The sequence below is a fragment of the Trichosurus vulpecula genome, chromosome 5 (assembly GCF_011100635.1).
Source record: "Trichosurus vulpecula isolate mTriVul1 chromosome 5, mTriVul1.pri, whole genome shotgun sequence".
Taxonomy (NCBI): Eukaryota; Metazoa; Chordata; class Mammalia; order Diprotodontia; family Phalangeridae; genus Trichosurus; species Trichosurus vulpecula.
In genome coordinates this window covers 217,680,667-217,702,202 of record NC_050577.1, presented here as the reverse complement: position 1 = coordinate 217,702,202, position 21,536 = coordinate 217,680,667, and the positions used below count along the sequence as shown (strand labels likewise).

Here is a 21,536-nt window from a genome sequence, read left to right as displayed (position 1 = left end):
GAAATTTCCAGACCCCAAATGTCAAGTTTATATCTTCATTTTAGATCTAGAATGTGCAATTCAGAAGCCATTTGGAACCCCTTTCAGCTCTAAAGGGTTCTGCTTCAAAGGCTCCAGGCTGGATCGCATCTACCTGTGTGACCCTGGGAGAGTCACTTAACTCTTCGAGCTTCCATTCCCTCATCTCAAAAATGGAAATAATAATGCCTACTTCAGAGTGGTTGGGAGCAGCAAGTGAAATGGAACACTTTGAGAACTACAAGGTGCTCCAGGAAATTAAAGGACTAATAGCTTGGCTGCACTTGAGTTGTGAGAAATATGTATTGTCACAAGAGGCTCAGATAATAACTGAGATCAGTGTTCTTTGAACATTTTCCCCATCAGAATTCCATTCATCTTCAAGATTTCTCAGGGGATTCTCTGAAAGAAAATACGGGCATGGAAAAAATATACATATACAAAAACACATTATATATGTATATATAAATATATCTAATATGTGTATAGACATGTCTATTCCATTATATATGTATATTTCTTAATCCAATTAAAGATATAAGTATCTTTAATTGTAGGATGCCCCAAAGATCTGCACTTGGTGCTGGGACTGTTTAACTTTAACATATTTACTGATAGTTTAGGTAAAGGCAAAAAAAAGACTTGACTGTCTGGAGATTTACAGATGGCACACCAATGAGAGGGATAGCCAACACATTGACTAACAAAGTTGTGATCTCATTATCTTTTTTTGAAGGCAGTTGGGGTTAAGTTACTTGCCCAGAGTCATATAGCTAGTAAGTATCTGAGGCTGGATTTGAATTCTAGTCCTCTTGACTCCAGAGCTGGTACTCTACCCACTGTACCACCTAGCTGCCCCCTCATGATCTTATAATGACAGGCCAAAACATTGGACTGAATCTAATTTATGAGAATTTAATAGGAATAAAGATAATGTCTTAAACAGGTTTAAAAAGTCAAGTTCACAGAGCAATAGATCGATTAATAAGCATTTCCTGGGTGCTTGTGATGGGCTAGCATGGTGTCGGGGAGATAAAGAGCTGGACTTGGAGCCAGGAGGACCTTGTTCGAGTTCTGCCTTTGATATGTACTGAATGTATGACCTTGGCCAAGGCTCTTGACCTCTCATTGGTCCAGGCATCTAAGGGTGAAAGTTGAAGAGAAGGTGCCTCCGCAACCAGAATTTCTCTGTACCAATGAAATAATAGGTCCAGTCTCAATCCCAGTGTGGGAAAAGATGGAGGAAGCATGGTGAGGAAACAAATCATCAGAAAAAGATCTACAGAGTTTAATAAATGAGTCCTTAGTGATAGTAGCCAAGCAAACAACCTTCATACAGCTGTGGGCTGCCTTCAGAGATGTAGCACCTCCAGGACTACGGATGTCATGGGACCATGCTATCTTCTGCCTTGGTCAGACTCTGTGTTGGAATATGGAGTTCAGTTCTGAGTGCTACAATAGCATCTGGAGAGCCTCACAATGCTGGAGGCCTCAACTCCACTCTATGGAGATCATGAGAGCTGCCATCTTTCCATTCGCCAGCCTTTCTAACCACAGAGCCCTCCTTGACTTCTCTTGTCATCTCCTGTGGTCAGTCAGCTGTCGAACCTTATCATTTCCATCTCCATCTTTGATGAGATGGTGAGCTTCTGCCTTATCTTGCCTGGAAATCAGCCTCTACCTTACTGCCCCAGCCACCAGCTCCAAGCCAAGCCCTTGTGTAGCCCCTTCTCCTCTCCCCCACCTCTTTTATGTGTTGCCCTTTCTTATTAGAATGAAAGGTCCGGAACTGTCTGAGTTGCATTTTTATCCCTGTGCTTAGCACAGTGCCTGGCACATAGTAAGTGCTTAATAAATGTTCTGTCTCTCTCTCTCTCTCTCTCTCTCTCTCTCTCTGTGTGTGTGTGTCTTTCTCCTATGTTTCTGCTTGTCTGCCTCTGTCTCTATTTCTCTCTATCTCTATCTATAATTTTTCCCCCTTCTCTCAACTTCACCCTCGTTCAGGTCTTCATTACTTTGTGTGTAGACAACTACAATATTCTTTTAATAGGTCTCCCTGTTTCTGGCCCCTCCCCTCTACAATCCATCCTCTGCAGCTACCAAAATAATCTTCCCAAGTTGCAGTTCACTCGCCTGAACAAAAACCTTCAGTGGTTTTTTGCAGAGGTATCATACATGTGGCTCATAGGCCATGTGTGGCCCCACAACTCAGATTAAAGTATAGTTCCTGATGTGTTGATATATTCATTTAAACAGAAATACATAAACATGTGGTTTTCTAAGTCAATATATGACCCTCAGGATCCTCATGTATGGTTCAGTGGATCCTATTTCTACTTGAACTTGACACCACTGGTCTATAGGATAAAATGCATCCTGACATTATGACTTTCCATTGTGTGGCTCCATCTACCTTTCTAGCCTTATTCCATTATTCTCCCCTGCATATACTCTGCACTTCAGCCAAATTGGATTATGGCCCTTTCCCACTGAATCAATATCTCCTCTCTCACCAACATATAGTCACCCAAACCACTCCCATGCCTGGAGTGTGCATACTGCCTCTCTTCTCTACTATCTGATGTCTTCAAGGTTCAACTTGGGTGCCATCTCCTCCAAAATGCCTTTTCTGATCACCCCTCTTCACTCTGCCCTCTCTCTTTCTCCTCAGTTTTCCTTTTTCTAAACTTATTTGTATATATATTTATCTCCCTTATAGAATGAAAGTTCCATGAGCAGGGACTCTTGTGTTCATCATTTTATCTCTAGCACCCAGTACGGAGCTTGTCACAAAGTGAACATAGATGTTTGTTGAATGGATCAGTTGAAGGAATTTCCAGGTGTTTAACCTGGAGAGAAGACTTAGGATACATGATGGCTGTCTCTCAGTATTGAAAGGGTTATTCCACAGTGGCAGAATTCAGCTAGTTCTGCTAAACCCCAGAGGGCAGAACAATGGGTGGATGTTGGGAATAGAATTGTTGACTTTTAGAGCTTTCCAGGAGTGGAAAAGGCTACCTCAAGGGGTGGTGGGTCCTCCCTTACTAGAACCTTCACTAAGGCTTTTGTTCAGGTATGTTGCAATGATGGTTCTTGTTCCAGTCCTGGGTTGGGGGAGATGCTCTGGGAGGTCCCTTTCACCTGTGGGATTCTGCAAATACATTCACATGTCTTAGCTTTCCTTAGCCCAATGGTATACCATGGTTCTAGGTATAAAAAAATCGAAGAAGAAGAGTACCCTAAATATACACATTTCTATAATTAATCAGAATATTTATAGTACATACAATCATGGTATATTGGAATAATTCTGACTTTTGGAAATTAAAGCACAAAGCTATTCATAATAACAGCAATAACCACAAAATAATAATAATAATTTATTTTTGTTTCTCTCCCTAGCACTTCTATTGTTTTCACTGCAATTAAAATTCTTCAGAATGCAGAAGTTTTCCAAAAAACTAAAGAAGAAGTATGTATTTTTTCCTCTATAGTACTTAATACGAAATTATTAAGTTATAGACTGCTCTATTTGCTCATTGGAATTACTGATATACTTCCAGGATGCATCACCATCTGTGGGCAATACTTCCTCCTCTGATACTGAGTATGATCCCTTTATGTCTGAGCAGACAATCTTTTTTATCAACGTATTCCATCAATCTGTTTTCTATCAATCTATTTGTGTGCCTCCCCTCCCCTGCCCCCAACCCACCCTAGAATCTCACCATGCCCAAACCTTGATGAAAATAGATTAATTACTGAATACTGGGGAAGTCTTAGCAAAACCATTTCACCTGGTTATTAGGTTTCTTTGGACAAAGGGAATGAATCTCCTCTGGAAAGTAGATTCACTTCTGTTGTCCAAGGAAGCCTAGTAACTAGGGAGATAGCAATCAGATCTGGAGAAATAGTTTTGCCAAGACTTCCCAAATACCCAATTATAATTATATCTCATTAAAACTTTAGGATCTTAGATGTAGAGGTATCTAGTCCAACTTTCCTATTTCTCGGATGAGGAAACTAAGGCTCAGATGTGACCTACCCATGATCACACAGCGAAGAAGTGGTATCTTATAATTATTCAACTTATAATAGGCCCCTCGGTAAATGTTGGTTGGTCTTTATACCTCCCATTGGTTGACTCAGTACCTCACCTCTCTTTTTCTCTTTGCTTCAAAATATGGTGTCAGAATACAGGGTGCCGCTCTGGCGGGTGTTGTGTTGGATGGATGGTGTATGGGGCACTACATCCAGTGGTGGAACACAACTCCCTCACTGTCTTTCAATTGCTGCAGATTTATGAGAACCCAGATGAGCTCGATGCCTTGGAGCCTCTTGGGATGTCAGCCCGAGAACATCTGAACATTCATATGTGGCTGAGGTGCCGCCTGGCCCTGGTGGTGGCCTCCGTGGCACACATCCGTGGCATAGGGGTCTTGAAAGGTACAAATAAACACCCTTCCCAGGGAGAACGTTTTGGGCTGAGTGATATATTTCTCTTATGGGAATATTGTTTTTAGTGGGATATACTTGAGGGTAACATTTAGATTTTGCAATTTCTGAGCTTGATCTAGATTGGGAATTCAAGTCATGGAATCTGATGTTGTTTCTGACTCTTGACTAGCCATATGCCCTAATAAGGGAGAAAAGGAGGGAGGGAAGAACGAAAGAAGGAAGGAAAGCAACGAGCATTTTTATTAAGCACCTTACTATATGTCAGATACTCTGCTAAGCACTTTACATATATCATCTCATTTGTTCCGCCAGTAACCCGGGCCATAGGTACTTCTATTCCTATTTTACAGTTCATGATACTGAGGCAGATGACTTGCCCAGGATCACACAGCTAGTAAATGTCTGAGGCCAAATTTGAACTCAAGTTTTCCTGACTCTGGGCACTCCATCCATATGCCTTGGGAAATAGAATAGTGTCTTTAAGTAGAATAGTGTCCCATGGCTGACTCTGTTCCAACTCTTTCAGGGCCAGGCCGGTCAAGTTGTATCCCACTCAGGTTTATTGGGTACCCAGAAAGTGTGGGGGAGCCTCTTTCCTCTGCCCTGGGATTAACCCCCCCCCCACACACACACTAATCATGTTCCCCTATTTTTCCAAGGCTCAGTGACTAGCACCTGAGTTCTATTTAATCACTCAACATTGGATTAGCTTTTACAAATGGATATTTACTTCAAAGATGTAGCAAGAACAAACATACAAACATTTCCCCCAACATCTTAGAGGAAACTATTACTCTGTATCAACTGTAGGGAGGGGGACAGGATTAGGCTCACAGCTTAACTCAGTTCCTACACAGCATCGATCCAACCAAGTTCAAGTTCAAAGCCCACAATATGGCTTCTGTTGGACTGGAGTCCCAGGACCCTCAATCCTTAGGACATTGCTATTGGGCTGGCTGTAACATCTGGCCTTAATCTTCAACTCCTGGGTGCCTGTGGTTTGTGTTCACAGAGATTCTACTCCCTCCACTTCAAACAAAAAAAAAACCCAAAACTGAAAATGAATGAGAAGACCAGAGATGTAGTATCTGAGAACCATAGGTCCTCAGGAGGGGAAGGAGGCCCCTAAGACCTTCCCCTTTACCATATGGTCACACCAGCTTTGGGCTGAGTTATCTCCTCCCTTGGGAATAAGTGCCATCGAAGGCCATGGGTGGTTTTAAAGATGATGATAGTCCTGGCTATGCAGCCAACAGAAAAATGCAGCTCCTACCAAGATGGCAGACCACCACAGAATGTTCATGTACCCCATGTACCAGTTCTCTAGTTTCCCAGAAGCAGCCCTCTGGATTCTTCCACATGGATGATGCCTTCTTAGCTGGCCTGGGCACTTTCCAAACCCTCACCATAATATTTGAACTGCTTTGAGATCTTTGTGCAAGTCAAATAGATTAATGTATGTAAAGGGCTCCTACCCTGTTGGATCTAAGGATGTGTGTTGGGAGGAAGAAGCAAGGAAGAAGCATGATAAATCCTAAGCTTCCTGATTTAGAAGTCCTGATTCTCTTTGCCAGAGAAAGTGTTATAAAGGATAGGCATGGTAGAAACAGTCCCAAGATGCACTCTACCTTAATTACACTCTTTGCTCAAAGTTTGGGGGATTGATCAAAGACAGTAACACGATCATTTCCATAATTGTTTCTGTGGGGAAATGCATTCCAAGTTCCAAACAGCCAACATTCAAAGCACAAAAGCATCATCAGTTGGAGACTTGGTCTATTTTAAATAAAATCCCAGTTCAAATTTTTGGATTCTTAGACTGTCACAACCAAAGGTACCTTGGAGCTTGTCAATCTGGTTCCTTCATTTTACTTACGAGGAGAATGAAGCCTAGAATGTTAAAAATGACCTGCCCAGGGTCACTCAGATAGTTCATGGTCTGTATTGACCCACATACGTATCTTAAGCTAAGTATTATTTCATTTTAATTCTGTCATTCATTTGAGACATGGAAGCCCATTAAAATGCTTTCTCATTAGTTGCAATAAATGTCTTGAAAGTGTCTCATATAGCGCACATTTGTTAACAATCCAATTACTATCAACACTGCATTATGCGGTATCCCTATAATAAACATTATCATCCCCATTATTTTTGCCTTTGTTCTAGTTCTGCACTATCGCTAAGTATATATGCTTGTTTCTTTTAGAAAATGACATGACCGACTGCAGACATCTGATAAACGAAGTGCTCGTGGAGGCACGGGACTGGAACGACCCCGAGATGCAAGCAGAGGTGTTGGTACAGGCCGTCAAGCTTGACCTGCAAGAAAGGCACACTGCGGCCGAGATCCTAAAACACCTTCAGGTACAAAAAGAAGCCCCCTTAGATTATTCTGTAGACAATTATCTCAGTTATAGCCAAATAAAATTTATTCCATGAGGGATGGGGAGGAGGAGTGGGCCATTCTTATGTAGAACTCCCATGGTGGGAGACCCCTCCACTAATACAGATTGTTCATACCTTTGTTGTTTCTAGTCTCAGAGATTTTTCTTGGGCCGCTGAGAGTCTAAGTGACTTGTAGAGGTCACGTACCTCTACAGTAGGTGTCAGAGGCAGGATGTGAAACTTATTGTTCACAAGTTCAAGGCTAGCCTCTAGCTCCCACGCCCCTATGCTTTAATTAGGTATTCAAGTTGCATAAGGCTCTTGATGTGCGATAAATAAGCAGCATCTCTTAGTATTTGGATAAATTTACTATTAAACATTTTTCAAATTTTTTAATAGGATATAATCAATTTACTTCAAGGAAAACCCTTTGTTACTCCTCGAGGCTCGTTAATACTTGTGAAAAGCCTAGTGTTAATGGATGACTTACTGAAAATTGAGGAGCCCCAGAAATATCTCTCTCCTGGAAATGAAAATTTCGATTTACTAAATCAGGCTCATGCTCTTATTATCGAACAGGTGAGAATACAACTCTTTCTGCCCAACTCAGAAACTTCCACTGCCCTTCCTGACCCCTAACTCTGCTGAGTCACTCTCTCAAAGCATTGCTGTCTGTCTTGAACAGGTTCTGTCTTTGGGTGAAACAATTAAGCTGGCTTCTTCAGACACTGATTATGCAAATATCATGTACCCTCTGAGAAACGTTTATCTTCCATATATCAACTTAATGGCAAAAGTGAAGATGAGAATTGGTAAGGAAATTTAAATATGTCATTGCATTAGAATGACAAATCAGAAGTTAATTGTAAGTTATTATTTTGTAGGTAGATTGTAGGAGCTTGTGCACAAAGGATGATTTCATTGAACATTGTGGTAGACATAACATCAATCATGGTAATATATTCTTTTTCAAGAAGCTCATACTTTTCAAAACTTTCCCCTCTTCCTTCAAGGGTTCAGAGATTATATATTTATATTTGCAAAATAAAAGAGCCATGTGTTATTATAAAATTTTAAATGGGACCAGAGGCACACACACAATTTTGCACACACATTTTAACATCTCCTAAAAATCCATTTTGTCATCTCCCTGAATCAACTCCTTTTCTTGATTTCTTTCTTTTTGACAATTATAGCATGATGTATTCATTCTTCTAAGTTACCCAGGCTCAAAATCTTGACATGACCCTCAAATTGCCTATTACCTTTGTTACCCTGGGGAAAGGAAACCCAAACTTAACAACCTCTCGGTTCTCCTTCCAGCTCTGGATCTAAGATCCTACAGTTCTGATTAAAAAATAAAATAAAATAAAATAAAATAAAATAAAATAGAATAAGTGCAGCACAATTCTATAGAGGCACTAGCAGGTGGGGGAACCAAGAAAGCTTTGTGTAGAAGGTGGTGCTTGAACCGCTTCTTGAAGGAAGAGCTGGCTTCTAGTTGAAGACAGAGGTCACTTCTGGTAAGGATGAGGGATGATGCAAAAGGGACCTTGGAAATGACGAAGTTTAATCCCTTACTCTGCAGATTAGAAAGTGAGGGGAGTCGAGACATTAAGGGTCTTGTTCAGAGTCACCTAGCTAGTAAATGTTGAAGCTGGGACACAAATTCAAGATGTGATCCTAAGTCTGGGACTCTCTCTGCTATAATGGCTACATGGCTACTACTCCTATTCAGTGCCTAGTTTCCTAGGACTCTTTCATTGCTTCCCATTTCCTCTGCCTTCGAAGCTCCATTCTTTTCCTTCCATGTGTCCTGCTCCTCAGTCCAAGGACTTACCCGCCATTCTGACTTTTGTTCTGGATGCCAGTCTTTGGCTAAGAGCCTCAGGTCCCCATCTTCACCTTTCAATGAATCTTTGATCTTAGCTCCATAAACATGCCCTCCAATGGAATGGATCATCTGTACCTTTTTATCCTGTGCCCTTCCTAGAGGTAGCTAAGTGGTATAATGGAAAGAGGGCTGAACCTAGAGTCAGCAAGACCTGAGTTCAAATGTGACTTCAGACTTACTCCTGGCAGACCTACTGCTCCCTGCATTCTTTTCCTTGTAGTCTCTCCAATATTAAAAAGGAGAATTTTTCTATTTTTTTCTTAATGAGACAAATCCTTTTAAAATAAAGTATCTCATATGCTAGGATGAATTTTATTTGCAAGAACATGAAACTTGTGGTAATAGTCCCGGCAAGTGTAATTGTCAAGAAGACTGGCCATTTTGACTCATGGTGCATTTATGCCTGTTAGCAAATTATAAATCACACTTTTGTTCATATTATATCATAATAGTTTGGGCTAAATCACCTATGGATTTTGAAGATTACTTTTCCCCAGTGAGATTCAATTGCTAAAATTGAGTGAAATGTCACTCAACTCCTTTTAATTCGTCTAAGTGCCAAAGAATCACACTATTGCCTACTAACCATGAGTGCATCATTTATATTTATATGTACATTTGTATATAATGTAATATATATATATATAAAGCATGGCCATATATTGTATAATATAGATATATAATTCTTTAAAGCATGGTTTGTGTGTGTGTGTGTGTGTGTGTGTGTGTGTGTGTGTGTGTGTGTGTATGTATAGAGAGAGCACCAGTGGCAAGTTTAAATTTTCTTTTAAATGTCACACTTATCAACAAAGAGTTATATGCATAAAACAGTCTAATATTTTAAATTCTGAAAAGATATAAGGAATATAAGAAGTAAATGGTTTAACTGAAACATTGCCCCTGAAATTGTGTCCCAGAGGTCAGCAGTTTCAAGTCTGCCATCTGCCTTGTTGACTTACAGTACGTGTATGTATATGTATGTGTGTACAAATACATAGGTGTGTGTATATATATACATATATTATCAATCCTCCATCCTTAAACAGAAGACCACTAATCTTCTAAGGGGTATATGTAGGGACTGAGTGGTAGAATCCAATGATGTTAAGATAACTTTGATAGGTTGTAATGGAAATATCATAGGCAAAACAATAAGATTTCGATAATTTTATATATTTTTGAGTTCTTAAAGTTGTAAATTGTTGAGGGGTAGATTTCAGAAAACATTATCAGTTCACCTCCTATTAATTCGTTTGTCATAATGCTACTTCAAGGAAGGGTCAAAATATAAAGAAAATTATTTATTTAGAAGCTCATCTAAAAAGACATAGTTATAATGGTTTGGATTGTTTCTCTAGTGGCAAAATGGTCAAAGTAACGCCATTACAAATCACAGAAAAATTGCACAGTTGTTTTGGGCTAACTGTTCCTAGGCAGAAAATAATCAGTGGTATCTCCACTAATCAATGTCTGGTTTCTCTTCTTCTTGATTTTAGTCATTTCTGTAAATCACCCTTCTTGGTTCATTACTGTCATCCAAGGTAACATGCTTGAATTTCACAACTCTTTGTGACTTGTCGCTATCTGATATCATCTCAGAATAACATTTATCCAAAAGACACATGATTTTAAACATCTCCGTAGGGATTATCCTTTGCAAGAGAGCTAGAGCCAGGATCCTGATTAATGAACTGACTAATGACTGTCCCCTGGTTTCCTCCAATTAATCTGAGTGACAGGTGTGTGTCATGAAGAGGTCTCTCGGCCTGGCTTGCTATTCTTTTCACACCATGGCCAATGGGGAGCTTGCCTTTTGATGGGTGTCTTTGGCCAGTGCTTCAGCTCTCTAGATTTATAGTAAACGGAAGCTTTTTCTTCAGAAAGGAACTCTGGTCCTTATCGCTGCCTTTAAGGCTTATCTGACGCCACCAGTCAAAGGCACCGGACTTGGAATACAAGATTCTGGGTTCAACTGTTGTATTTGCTATGTTCTCCCAATGTGACCTTTAGGCAAATCACTTTTCTCAGGATCTCTGTTTCCTCATCTAAAAGGGTTGAAATATATGACCTCCAAGGCCCTTTCTAGCTCCCAGTCGATGATGCTATGATTCTCTGAATAAGAGCACTACTTAATTAAGGGCATGATACACAAAGATGCCCATTTATAGCATTTGTCCTTTAATGAGTGTTTGGTAGGTAGCCCGCATGTATGGCATGGGCAATGTGTGGCATTTTCTGGTACCCTGGACCCTTGTTACAATGCAGTATACAATGCTTTTATTTTATTAGAAATTATTTTATTTAGTCAAGATATCACTAAATAATCCTTATTCTGCCTACTTCTAAGTTGTTTTTTTCAAATGGAAATTGATTTCAGTAACATTTTGTAGGTGATTCTCAGAGACATTTGGGCACATTTATTCTCTCCACTATAGAAATCTAGAAATCAATCAACAAGTATTTATTAAGACCTTATCATGTGCCCAGTACTGTGCTAGACACTAGGGATACAAGTAAAAAGAATGAACTAATCTTTATTCACAAGGACATAGAGTCTGTTGGAGACAAGTCCATAGACAATTGTATAAAGCATACACCTAAGGCTAAGTCAACAAGTGTTTATTAGACACCAAGCACCATGCTAATCACCAGGGATTCAAAGAAAGGCAAAAAACCCTGTCCCTGTCCTTAAGGAGCCTATAGTCTAGTGGGATTCATATGTACAAAGTATTCATATAGAAGGTAGTTAGGGGCAATGGAAGGGATCAGGAAAGGTTTCATTCAAAAGATGGTGCTAGAACTGCAGTTAAAGGAAGGGGAGGGTGTTCCTTTCAGGCATGTAGACTGCATGAGTGGTTGAGTAGCCACATGCTGGAGGGGAAGTAAAGCCCAGCGAGGCTGGAAAGGTTGGGGCCAAGAGTGGTCAACAAGCATTTCCTAAGAGCCCTGCATGTGCCAGGCACTGGGGATACAAGAAAAGGTGAAAACACTGTCTCTCTTTGCATGCCCCCGAGGAGCCCACATTCCAGAGTGGAAAACCACATGCAAAACAGCCCCCAAGAGAAAAGAAAAATGTATAAGGGATGGATATGGTGGTGGACAAGGCATTAACCTTGGAGTTAGGATGGCTCTGGGCTTAACCTCTCTGTGCCTCACAGTTTCCTCATCTGTAGGATGAAGTTTCAGATTTCCTGATCTAACAGATCCCTTCCAAATCTAGGATCCAATGAGAGGCACTGTATAAGAATTATTTCCCTGGACTTTTAACACCACAATTATCCCCCATTATTACATTTGGTTTAACTGGAAGTTAAGAACACACAATGTGTGAACCCAAATGTATACTTGTCTGCTGTGCCTTAAGAACTTGAAAACTTGTCATCCGCTCAAGATGACAAAATGGTTGTAATTTGAGGGACTCATTTTGCTGGTGAACAGCTTGTTTCTGTTAGATTGCATTGAATACAGATTTGGAAAACAAAACCAAGAACAGCTTTCTTGTCAAAACAACATCAGCTCCTACAGTTTCTAGTTTATTGAAAAGAATGGGGCTCTTTGCCTTCTTGATATATCAATATTATGAAGCATAGAGCACGTGACACTCTTTTCCTGATAGGAAACGTAAGCTTTTTTAATAGTGACAATGTAGATCCTGACCCAAGAATGTGGCAGCTTTAAAGAAAAGATTCATGTTCCTAAAGCCTTCATTGAAAAGACGTCTTGGGGTTTTATTTCTAGAAACCAAGACATGACAGGCATCAACCATATTGCCAGTTTCCTCTTAAATTTGTGTCCTGATAGTATTCTACATTAATATGTTTTTATTGAACAGTAATTTTAATAAAAAGTGAATGCCAAACACCTGAGATTTACTTTTTTTTCCAGCTTTAACAAACATGTTCTCCCCCAACGTGGTATTCCAGGGCTTCATCATGGCCTGGAGAAAACTGGGTCCTTGAAGGCTTACAAGCTGAGCCCTGTTGGACCTTTCCAAGCTAGAAGAGAATTGCATACAGGCAGAGCAAAGATGACATCATGTCTCCTATGGATCAGCCTAGCTGAGTTCAGAGAGTCTCATCACTAAAAAGCCAACTACTGAGTGGTGCCATTTTTGAGGGGGCTATAGCACCCCTGAGACTGTTTACTATGGCAGGGAAGACTTGTCATCTCCCTTCACGGACAGATTATCCACCCCAATAAGATTGTGTGATTAGATATTTACCTCTATACCCAACAGGCTTTCCTAAGGATAAATATTATTATTTTACGAAAACAACTGTATCAAAAGAGTACCCGTGCATGTACGTATAGGTGTATTGTAGATATACATATATGCGTGTATAAAAATACACACATGTGCGTATGTGTACATACATATATACACTTATATGTTTATGTATATGTATGTGTGTGTATATATATATATACATATATATATGTATTCTTCCTCCTGTGAAGGTCTGTGTCCGACTCCTCATCACTCCATTTAGGGTTTTCTGGTACTGCATTGGTTTGCCATTTTCTTCTCTAGCTCATTTTACAGATGAGGAAACTGAGGCAAATTGGGTTAAGTGACTTGCCCTGGTTCACACGCCTAGTAAGTGTCTGAGGCCTGATTTGAACTCAGATTTTCCTGACTCCAGGCCTAGAGCCCCATCTACTGCACCACCTAGCTGCCCACATTATATGAATTTGTATCAATTAATTATTTATGAGGCAGCGAGGGGGACAGTAGATAGAGCGCTGGGCCTGGAGACAGGAAGGTCTGACTTCGAATCTGGTTTCAGACACTAGCTATATGACCCTGGACAAGTCACCTAATTCTCATTTACCTCAGTTTCCTCAACTGTAAAATAGAGAAAATAACAACACCTACCTCTAAGTGTTGCTGTGAGGATCAAATATGATATTTTAAAGAGCTTAGCACAGTGCCCAGAACACAGTAGGTGATGTTTAAATGTTTATTCCCTTCTTTTCTCTTTCCTGCAGCATTTGACTTCCATAGTGTTATGGGAAGCAGTGTGGTCTAATGCAAAGAGTATTGACCTTGGAGTCACAGTTGCTGAGTTTGAGTTATGGCTTTGCCACTGAAACCTATCTGATCTTGGGCAAGTCTCTGGGCCTTGGTTTCCTTAACTATAAAGATGAAGGGGGGTGCCAAACTAAAAGAAACTAATCCAGTGGGCCACATACTGACTTAGAAAACCACAAATCAACATCACCTATGTCACGTTTATTTTTAAAAACATTTCCCAATGGCATTTTAATCTGGTTTGGGCTACGCTTGGGAGTTTTGCAGGCTCCCTATATCTGGCCCAAATGGCCTCTAAATTCCCTTCCAGCTTGAAATCTATGATTCTATGATTTAGAACATTATGAGAAATTTAAAGATATTTGAAAATGCTCAGAACATGGTATCATTTTTGATTCACTGATTTTGTGGTCGACTAAAGCTCCCATAAACTGACCATTGATAAAGCAAAATGAGGAAGCCCAATGCCTCTCCCACAGGGAGCTGGCAAGGAGTTTGCCCCAGGTCCTTTTCACCCGTGGCAGAACCCCTTGACAGGTCAGGGTGCAGTCTGTTGGGCCGGCACCCCTGCGATGTGGTGTGGCACTCAGGATGCCTCGACTTGTTTCTCCAACAATGTCATCAGCTCCATGCAACCGTTGCAGCCAGGCCCATGTTCTTGTTCCCAAGGCCAATATCTCTAATCTCAATCCTCAGCACTTTTTTTCAGATTCACTCAGTTAGTTACATTTCTTCTTCTTTCGTATCAATAAATTTGAGAGGGCAGATTTTCCTGGAGATGGCATAATTAGCCTGGATCTCAAAGCCATGTCCAAGCATGGCAGGCAGAGAAAAAAAAAGAAATAAAAAAAGAGGCTGCTCTGGAAGGGAAGGGCCAGTATTTGTAAGGTGAGTCATGAGAAGCCAGAGAGGAGTGATTTCTCTGGTGGTTATTAGTGATTTTGAGCTATTCGGCTCTTAAAACACAGTCTGATTCATGCTTTTTTATAGGGTTGAAAGGGTTAATAAAACAAATACAAGTTTGTAAAAAAAAGGGGGGGGGTCTGGTCAAGAGCATTTTAGTATCTCTGCTAATTTCACACTGTATCCCGAATCAGGTCTCCTTATCTCTCAACCCTACCCCCCAACAATGCTGACTTACTCTGCACCCTTCAGTTCCCCCAGCCTCCATCATCAATGGCTCAATCCCCTCTCCTTCTCTTACGAACTTCACAAGCTCTTCTCATACATCCATTCCCTGATTCTAGCCCTATTTTATCTCTGCCCTTCCTCCTCCTCTTACTGTGCATCTGTTTGCAGACATCTGTATACCTCCCCCTCCACGTTTGCTTCTCCATTTAGTCTGTTTGGTTGACTGCCCGATGGATATTCACTATTCTTCTCAGGATTCGAGGGGCAGGCCTATGGGTGGCTATTCCCCTAACACTTCCCAATACTGTAGGTAGTCTTTGAGCTTTCACTGGATGGAATTAGTTTTTACAAAGGCATTTATTTAATGAGATGGTATTATAAGAACAAAGCATTCTCCCCAGGACCTGGGGTACACTTTCCCACACATACATGCCCAGCAGGAATTGAACTCAGTTCTACCTAACTCAGATACCAGCCCTTTATTTGCTTAGCATCTTTAAATAAAATCTTTAGAAAAAATAAAATTTTTACAGAAGAACTGGAAATTGTCAAGTCCCGTAAGACACCTTACACCATACTAGTTAGGGATGACCTTCCTGTAACTGACTTTCTGGAAGGTTTGCTCTTCTAGCAGATGGAATTTCTGTCTTAATTTTTTTGTTTTAATTTATTGTGACCGTTTTCCATTCTAGCTCATACGTTAGCCAAGCAAGTAGCTTCCTCCGGGAAAGGAGATCCTTCTCAATGGGAACCTATCATTCATCTCTTTGAGATAGCATTGTATCATTGTAGGACAGCTGCAGTACAAGAAGGCGAATTAGAAGCGGAAATCCTTTTCGAGAAAGGTGAGGATGTTGGGTGTCTTGGGTATAGTAAAGTCATATGATGCAGTAGCTTTTCTCCGTGTCTCTCATGTAAATCCTTTATCCAGCAGTTGACATGTTTTCATGGTGGCTAGGTGGTGCAGTGCCCAGTGTGTTGGACTTGGAATCAGGAAAACCTGGGTTCAAATCCTGTCTCAGATACTTACTAAGTTTGTGACCCTGGGAAAGCCCCTCAGCCTCTTAGCTGAGCTTTCTCATTTTTGAAATACTGGTCATAATAATGGCAGCTACTTTAAGGATTATTGTGAGCAGCAAACGAGATAACGTGTGTAAAGTGGCTTGCATGTCTTAAAAGATGATGTAAATAACATTATTATCATGCAGGGTTTACTGATGGAAAAAGTACTTGTGCCTTTGTCATTCCTAATAGGAGATAAAACAGCAGCATTTCCAGTTTGTCTGGAATTGTTGGTTCTTATGAATATTTGTTATTCTTGTTGAAGATTCAACTCCACGTTAAACATACATACTAACATCAGATCCTTGGCTAACGTGGTGAGCAGCTAGATGACCTGGTGGATAGAGTTCTGGACCTGGAATCAGGAAGACCTGAATTCAGATCCTACCTCAGATATGTATTAGTGGTGTGCCAGCCCCAGTTCCCTCATTGGTAAAATAATATTGGCATCTATCTCTCAGGGTGAGATAATATTTTGTAAAGGGGTTTGCAAACCTTAACAATGCTCCATAAAAGCTTGCTATTATTAATGTTGGGAAGAGATTCCCCACCCCCAGCCTGCCATCTTAGCCATCCATTTTTATAAGTATCAAAGTGAGCCATTTGTAACACGTCTGCGCTGCTTGTGGATGCTACTCTGCCCATAGACTCCTTCACTGGTGAGGCTTACCTTTCACTAATATAGATTGCAGCTTCTCTGTGTCTTAGTAGCTGGTCTTTGAGAGTGGCTAAAAAACCCATCCCTTTGCAGCCAGCTTCACAATAAGCCTTGCAGGGAACCTAGCAAGACTGGTGCTGGGACTTCTTAGCTTGTATTCTGTCCATCTGTACTGAATACCCATCCATCTCGGGGTGGGATAAGGTAGGGCTGATAAAGCTTGTGCTTGTCAGACAGAGTCTCTGGGATCCCTGGGTCTAGTTCATGCCTCAATGAGGAAGCAGAATAGTGGAGGATGTGCATGTCCCCACACATATCATATGACCAATTTTAAAAAAGAAATTAAATCTTTTATTAGAAGCTTAACATTAAACATCAATGCTTATTAACTGTTCATATTTAATGATGATGATGATGGTGATGATAGTATGTGTCAAGAACTGTGCTAAGCACATTTAAATCAGGTGAAAGCATAAAGTATTTCTTTTTTCAATCTTTTCCTTTAAGGCTTCATCAGGATCCTTTGTCCATTCATTATTTATATATAAGCACATATATTTTTATACTGAATTTAACTAATAAAAATGAGTTTTTTCCATATATAGTTATGGAATCTTTTTGGATTTGTGCCCTCCTACCACAAAAAGAGAACTCAAAAAGAGGCTTGTATGTACTGCTTTTTTTATAGTATAGAATAAATTGAACAAATTGCTTTCAAAACTGTTCTGCTTGTCTGTGCTTCCTTATGTCCATTCATTCTCATTCACTTTTTCTTGTATGCCCATTAGACTGTGAGCTTTATGAGGGCAGGGACTGTCTTTTGCTTTTCTTTGTATTCCTAACACTTAGCACAGTGCCCAGTACATGTTAGGTACTAAATAAATGTTCATTGACTTAGTAACTGACAGTATATGCTCCATTTTTCTGGCTCTGCTTTTTCCCCTTTGTATTATTTCATAACGGTCTTTCTGGATTTCTTTTTATGCTGCATAATTGCATTATAGAATTCCATTACATTAATGTAACCCATTTATTTAACTGTTCCCTCTATTATTAGATATTTTGATTGCTTTCAGGTAATTTTTTTTCCAATTACATATAATGGTGCCATAAAAATCTTTTGATTGATAACTTTTTAAATGTTTTATGATTATCAGAAAATATTGCTCAAGAGATATGGTTATTTTTATAGTTTTTACTGTATACTGCCAGACTTCTTCAAAAAGACTCTTCAACTTTATAATTCCATCCACAATGAGTGAGTGTGCCAGTTTCTCTATAACCTTGACAGTGTTGAGTTTTTATTTTTACCAATTTGATGGGCACTGGACAGCACCTCAGAGCTGCTGTAATTATTAGAGAGATGATACTTTTTTCAGTGATTATCAATAATTATTCCTCTTTTAAAAATTGTTCCTGTCCTTTAGCCATTTATGTAGCATGAACCAGGAGTTTTCATTATGATTTTTTTTAACATTTCCTTCTCTGTCTTAGGTGTCAAGTTGTTTTTGTCGTATTTCCCATGATCAGTTTTTGTCGTATTTCCCATGATCAGTTTTCATTGCAATGTTCTGATACTCGTTGTGTTCATCTCTCTCGTCTTTCTCTGAAGTATTGGTGCTGCTGCCATCACCAAGTGGTGCCTTTGAAAACATGAAGGGAACAGACTTAGCTCTAAGCCAAGCAGTGAATTCTCCAAGAGGGGCTTGGAAGGGCTGCAGGAAAGGACTTAAGTGTTCTCATTGATTGGTCGATGTTGCCAAGGACCAATTTATTTTGCTCTATTTTTTACCCTATTAGACAAGGTAGATGATAAAGAAGGGATAGTTACAGAAAGGAGAAATAAAGGAAATGGGGGAAGAAACAAAGCACAGATGTAGAAAGAGAGGTGAGAGGGTAAGGAAAAGAATTGTGGAAAAGACTTGGGAACAAAAGAGACATACTAGAACAATTGATTAATTGTTTGGTGGCCTCTGTCCACTTGATGGCCTGGCGGCAAACAGACTTCTTCATTTGGCAGCAGATGTTGCAACCTTGAATATTTTTGAAAATATTATAAATAGCCTTTCCCCACTATGAGCCTTCCTGCCACTAGAAGGATCAGAAAGTACATTTGGTTTTCTAATTTTCCAGCATGAGATGTTGGTGGCCAAAATGAAGAAGGACAGAAACAGTTTTAATACCTACTTTTTCCCTTTCTTGTCTTTCAGGCAAATTAGAACGTCAAGTGTTTATTGCAGATGAGACAACGCATATACCTGAAGATCTCTTTGAAGCTATAAAAATAAGTCTGAAAAATGATCAAAATACAGGGTAAAAAAAATCAGCATATCTTTCCATCGTAGCAGTTTGTATGTTTGGCCTTTTTGTCTTGCCCTTCTTTGGGGGGTATTTCTCTTTTAGACTATTCAAGTCAGAAATGGTTGTGAAGCCTCTTCATGTCAGCTCTGGGTCACTGGCATACTTCTCCAGTAACTCAATGAATTTCTGGCTAACAAGTGTGCTCATTTGGTCATCAACCACAAATTTCAGCTCTGCTCTAGGACCCAGTTCACGTGGATGGCCTGTGATGATGTACTTCCCAAGAGGGAGTCAACAATTATTACACTGGGGAACAAACATCATTATTAAACTCTTCAGGCCACTTGGTAGACTCTCCTTTGTAGTACTGGTGCATAAATCTGCTAGCCCACATAGTAGACCTCAGGTAAATGATCCTATCACAGGAGCTGTCCCTGCAGTGCAAGTACTGAAGGAGAATAGGCCTAGAGGAGTTTCCTAAGAGGTCTAGTCTGGGCCAGGACTAGAACTCAACTAGCCTGAAAAGGGAAAAAGAGATCCTGGCATAACCTGGTCCCCTTGAAAGTTCTTGGATCACTAGTATCAGCCTGCACAATTCCCCATGGTTGTTTTTAATTCTTTCTTAAAGTTCTATGCTGTCATGAAAAGGCTCACTTGGTTTTATGTATGGAGGTTAAGGAGGTACTAGGTGACATTGGCTCCAAGGTTTCCCAGCACATATTTAGTTGCAATAGAATAGAAGTACTTAATCTGGGGCCCACAGACTCTCTAAATTTTAAGGGATTTGTGAACCAGGAAGACAAAAAAAATAGATCTTGATTTTCACTAACCTCTAGCTAAAATTTAGCATTTATTTCAGTTATAAATTAAAAACAAAATTCTGAGAAGGGGTTCATAGACTTCACCAAGATATCAAAAGGGTCCATGACACATAAAGAGCTTAAAACCCCCAGCACAAGAATGTTATAGCACTTATCTAGATCATTCTTATTTTAGGTGTCAAGGAACCAATGGCTGCAGCCGTGACCCCTGGGGAAAAAAGAGGGTTGGGGAAGGAAGTCAGTATGGATGATTTGGCCTAACCAACTGTCTCTCTTTGTGAAGCAATTGGCTACAAAAGGAGTCAGTCCTCAAGCTTTTTATTAAGCCCTGGAGATGTACCAGGGGCTATATTAAGTGCTGGGGAGCCAAAGAAATACCAGAAAAAAGGCCCTGCCCTCAAGGAGCTCACTGTCTTTCTGGGAGAAAAGATGCAAGCAACTCTGTACAAGTAGTAGCTAGGTGGCACCACAGTGCACAGAGCTTTGGGCCTGGAGTCAGGAAGATTCATCTCTTAGTGAGTTCAAATCCAGCCTCAGACACTTCCTAGCTGTGTCTTCCTGGGAAAGCCACTTCACCCTGTTTGCTTCAGTTTCCTCACCTGTAAAATGAGCTAGCGAAGGAAATGGCAAACCACTCCAGTGTCTTTACCAAGAAAACCTCAAATGGGGTCACAAAGAGTCAGACACGACTGAAATGACCAAGCAACAATGATGCACACATAAGATCTTTACATAGTAAATTAGAAATGATCAACAGAGGGAAAGCACTGAAATTAGGGGCATCGGGAAGGGCTTTCTGTAGAAGTTGGAATATTAGCTGGGATTTGAAGAAAATCAAGGAAGTCAGGAGGCAGAAAAGAGGAGGGAGTGGAAGTGATTGCATGGTAATAAATAGTCAAGCTGCTCTTTGAAATTCTGCAACTTCCTTTTTTTTTAAGGTTGATAAGGAAATCCTACCTGGAAATAGCCCTATTATATTTACATATGGAGAATCTTGAGAAACGCAATGTAGAATCTAAGGTAAACCATTTCATTCCTGTATGAACTGCTTTGGGGTCCGTTGTATTTCTATGTAGTATGGGCATGAAGTGATGAAGATGATTTTCACCCATGGCTGGTGGAAATGGTTGCTTTCCCAAGCTTCTGTGATCATGGCCCCGGGAGCACGGAGTGAGCTGGATACATGTGTGGTGACGTGAACATTGGAGATGATTTGTTTTCTCACCACTTATGGTAGACCACTGAAGGACTGGGTCCCCAACCGTGCTAAACCCGGCTCAATTCTGCTGATTTCTGCAGGGATTCATCTACTTGAAACTGCTCTGTTACACCAGGGAAGGGAGGGGAACAGGTGTTTATTAAGCACCTACTATGCACTAGGCACTGTGCTAAGTGCTTAATAAGTAGAATTTCATTTGATCCTTACACCAACTGGAGGAGACAGGTGATATTTTTATGCCCATCCTACAGCTGAGGAAGCTGAGTCAGACAAATGTTAGGTGACTCATCCAGGATTACACAGCCAGTAAGTTTCTCAGGCCTCATTGCCACTAGTTATTGAATTAGAGAATAAAAGATCTTAGTCAAACATTGATGATTCTTAGACATTTTTCATCATCTTTCATCTTCAGCTCTTTCTGGACTTTTTTACATATTAACTTTATTCAAGCTTCTGAAATTGTCAGGCAACCAGTAATATTTGTAGAATTCCCTTCATATGAGGTATCAAATCAAATAAACAGAAAAGAAAAAAACCCTATGAAGTAGATGCCA

The 21,536-nt window shown here is 40.2% G+C and overlaps 1 protein-coding gene across 1 annotated transcript in view; it reads left to right on the top strand.

Moving 5' to 3' along the window:
• Positions 1-21,536, top strand: part of CFAP54 (cilia and flagella associated protein 54) — a 303,572-nt gene that overhangs the window by 220,849 nt on the left and 61,187 nt on the right. Inside the window, exons 56-63 of the mRNA XM_036760711.1 lie at positions 3,421-3,490; positions 4,317-4,464; positions 6,686-6,843; positions 7,264-7,443; positions 7,550-7,676; positions 15,614-15,766; positions 18,852-18,954; positions 20,702-20,783. Of these exons, the coding sequence (XP_036616606.1) occupies positions 3,421-3,490; positions 4,317-4,464; positions 6,686-6,843; positions 7,264-7,443; positions 7,550-7,676; positions 15,614-15,766; positions 18,852-18,954; positions 20,702-20,783 (1,021 nt within the window). The remainder of the gene's footprint in view (positions 1-3,420; positions 3,491-4,316; positions 4,465-6,685; positions 6,844-7,263; positions 7,444-7,549; positions 7,677-15,613; positions 15,767-18,851; positions 18,955-20,701; positions 20,784-21,536) is intronic.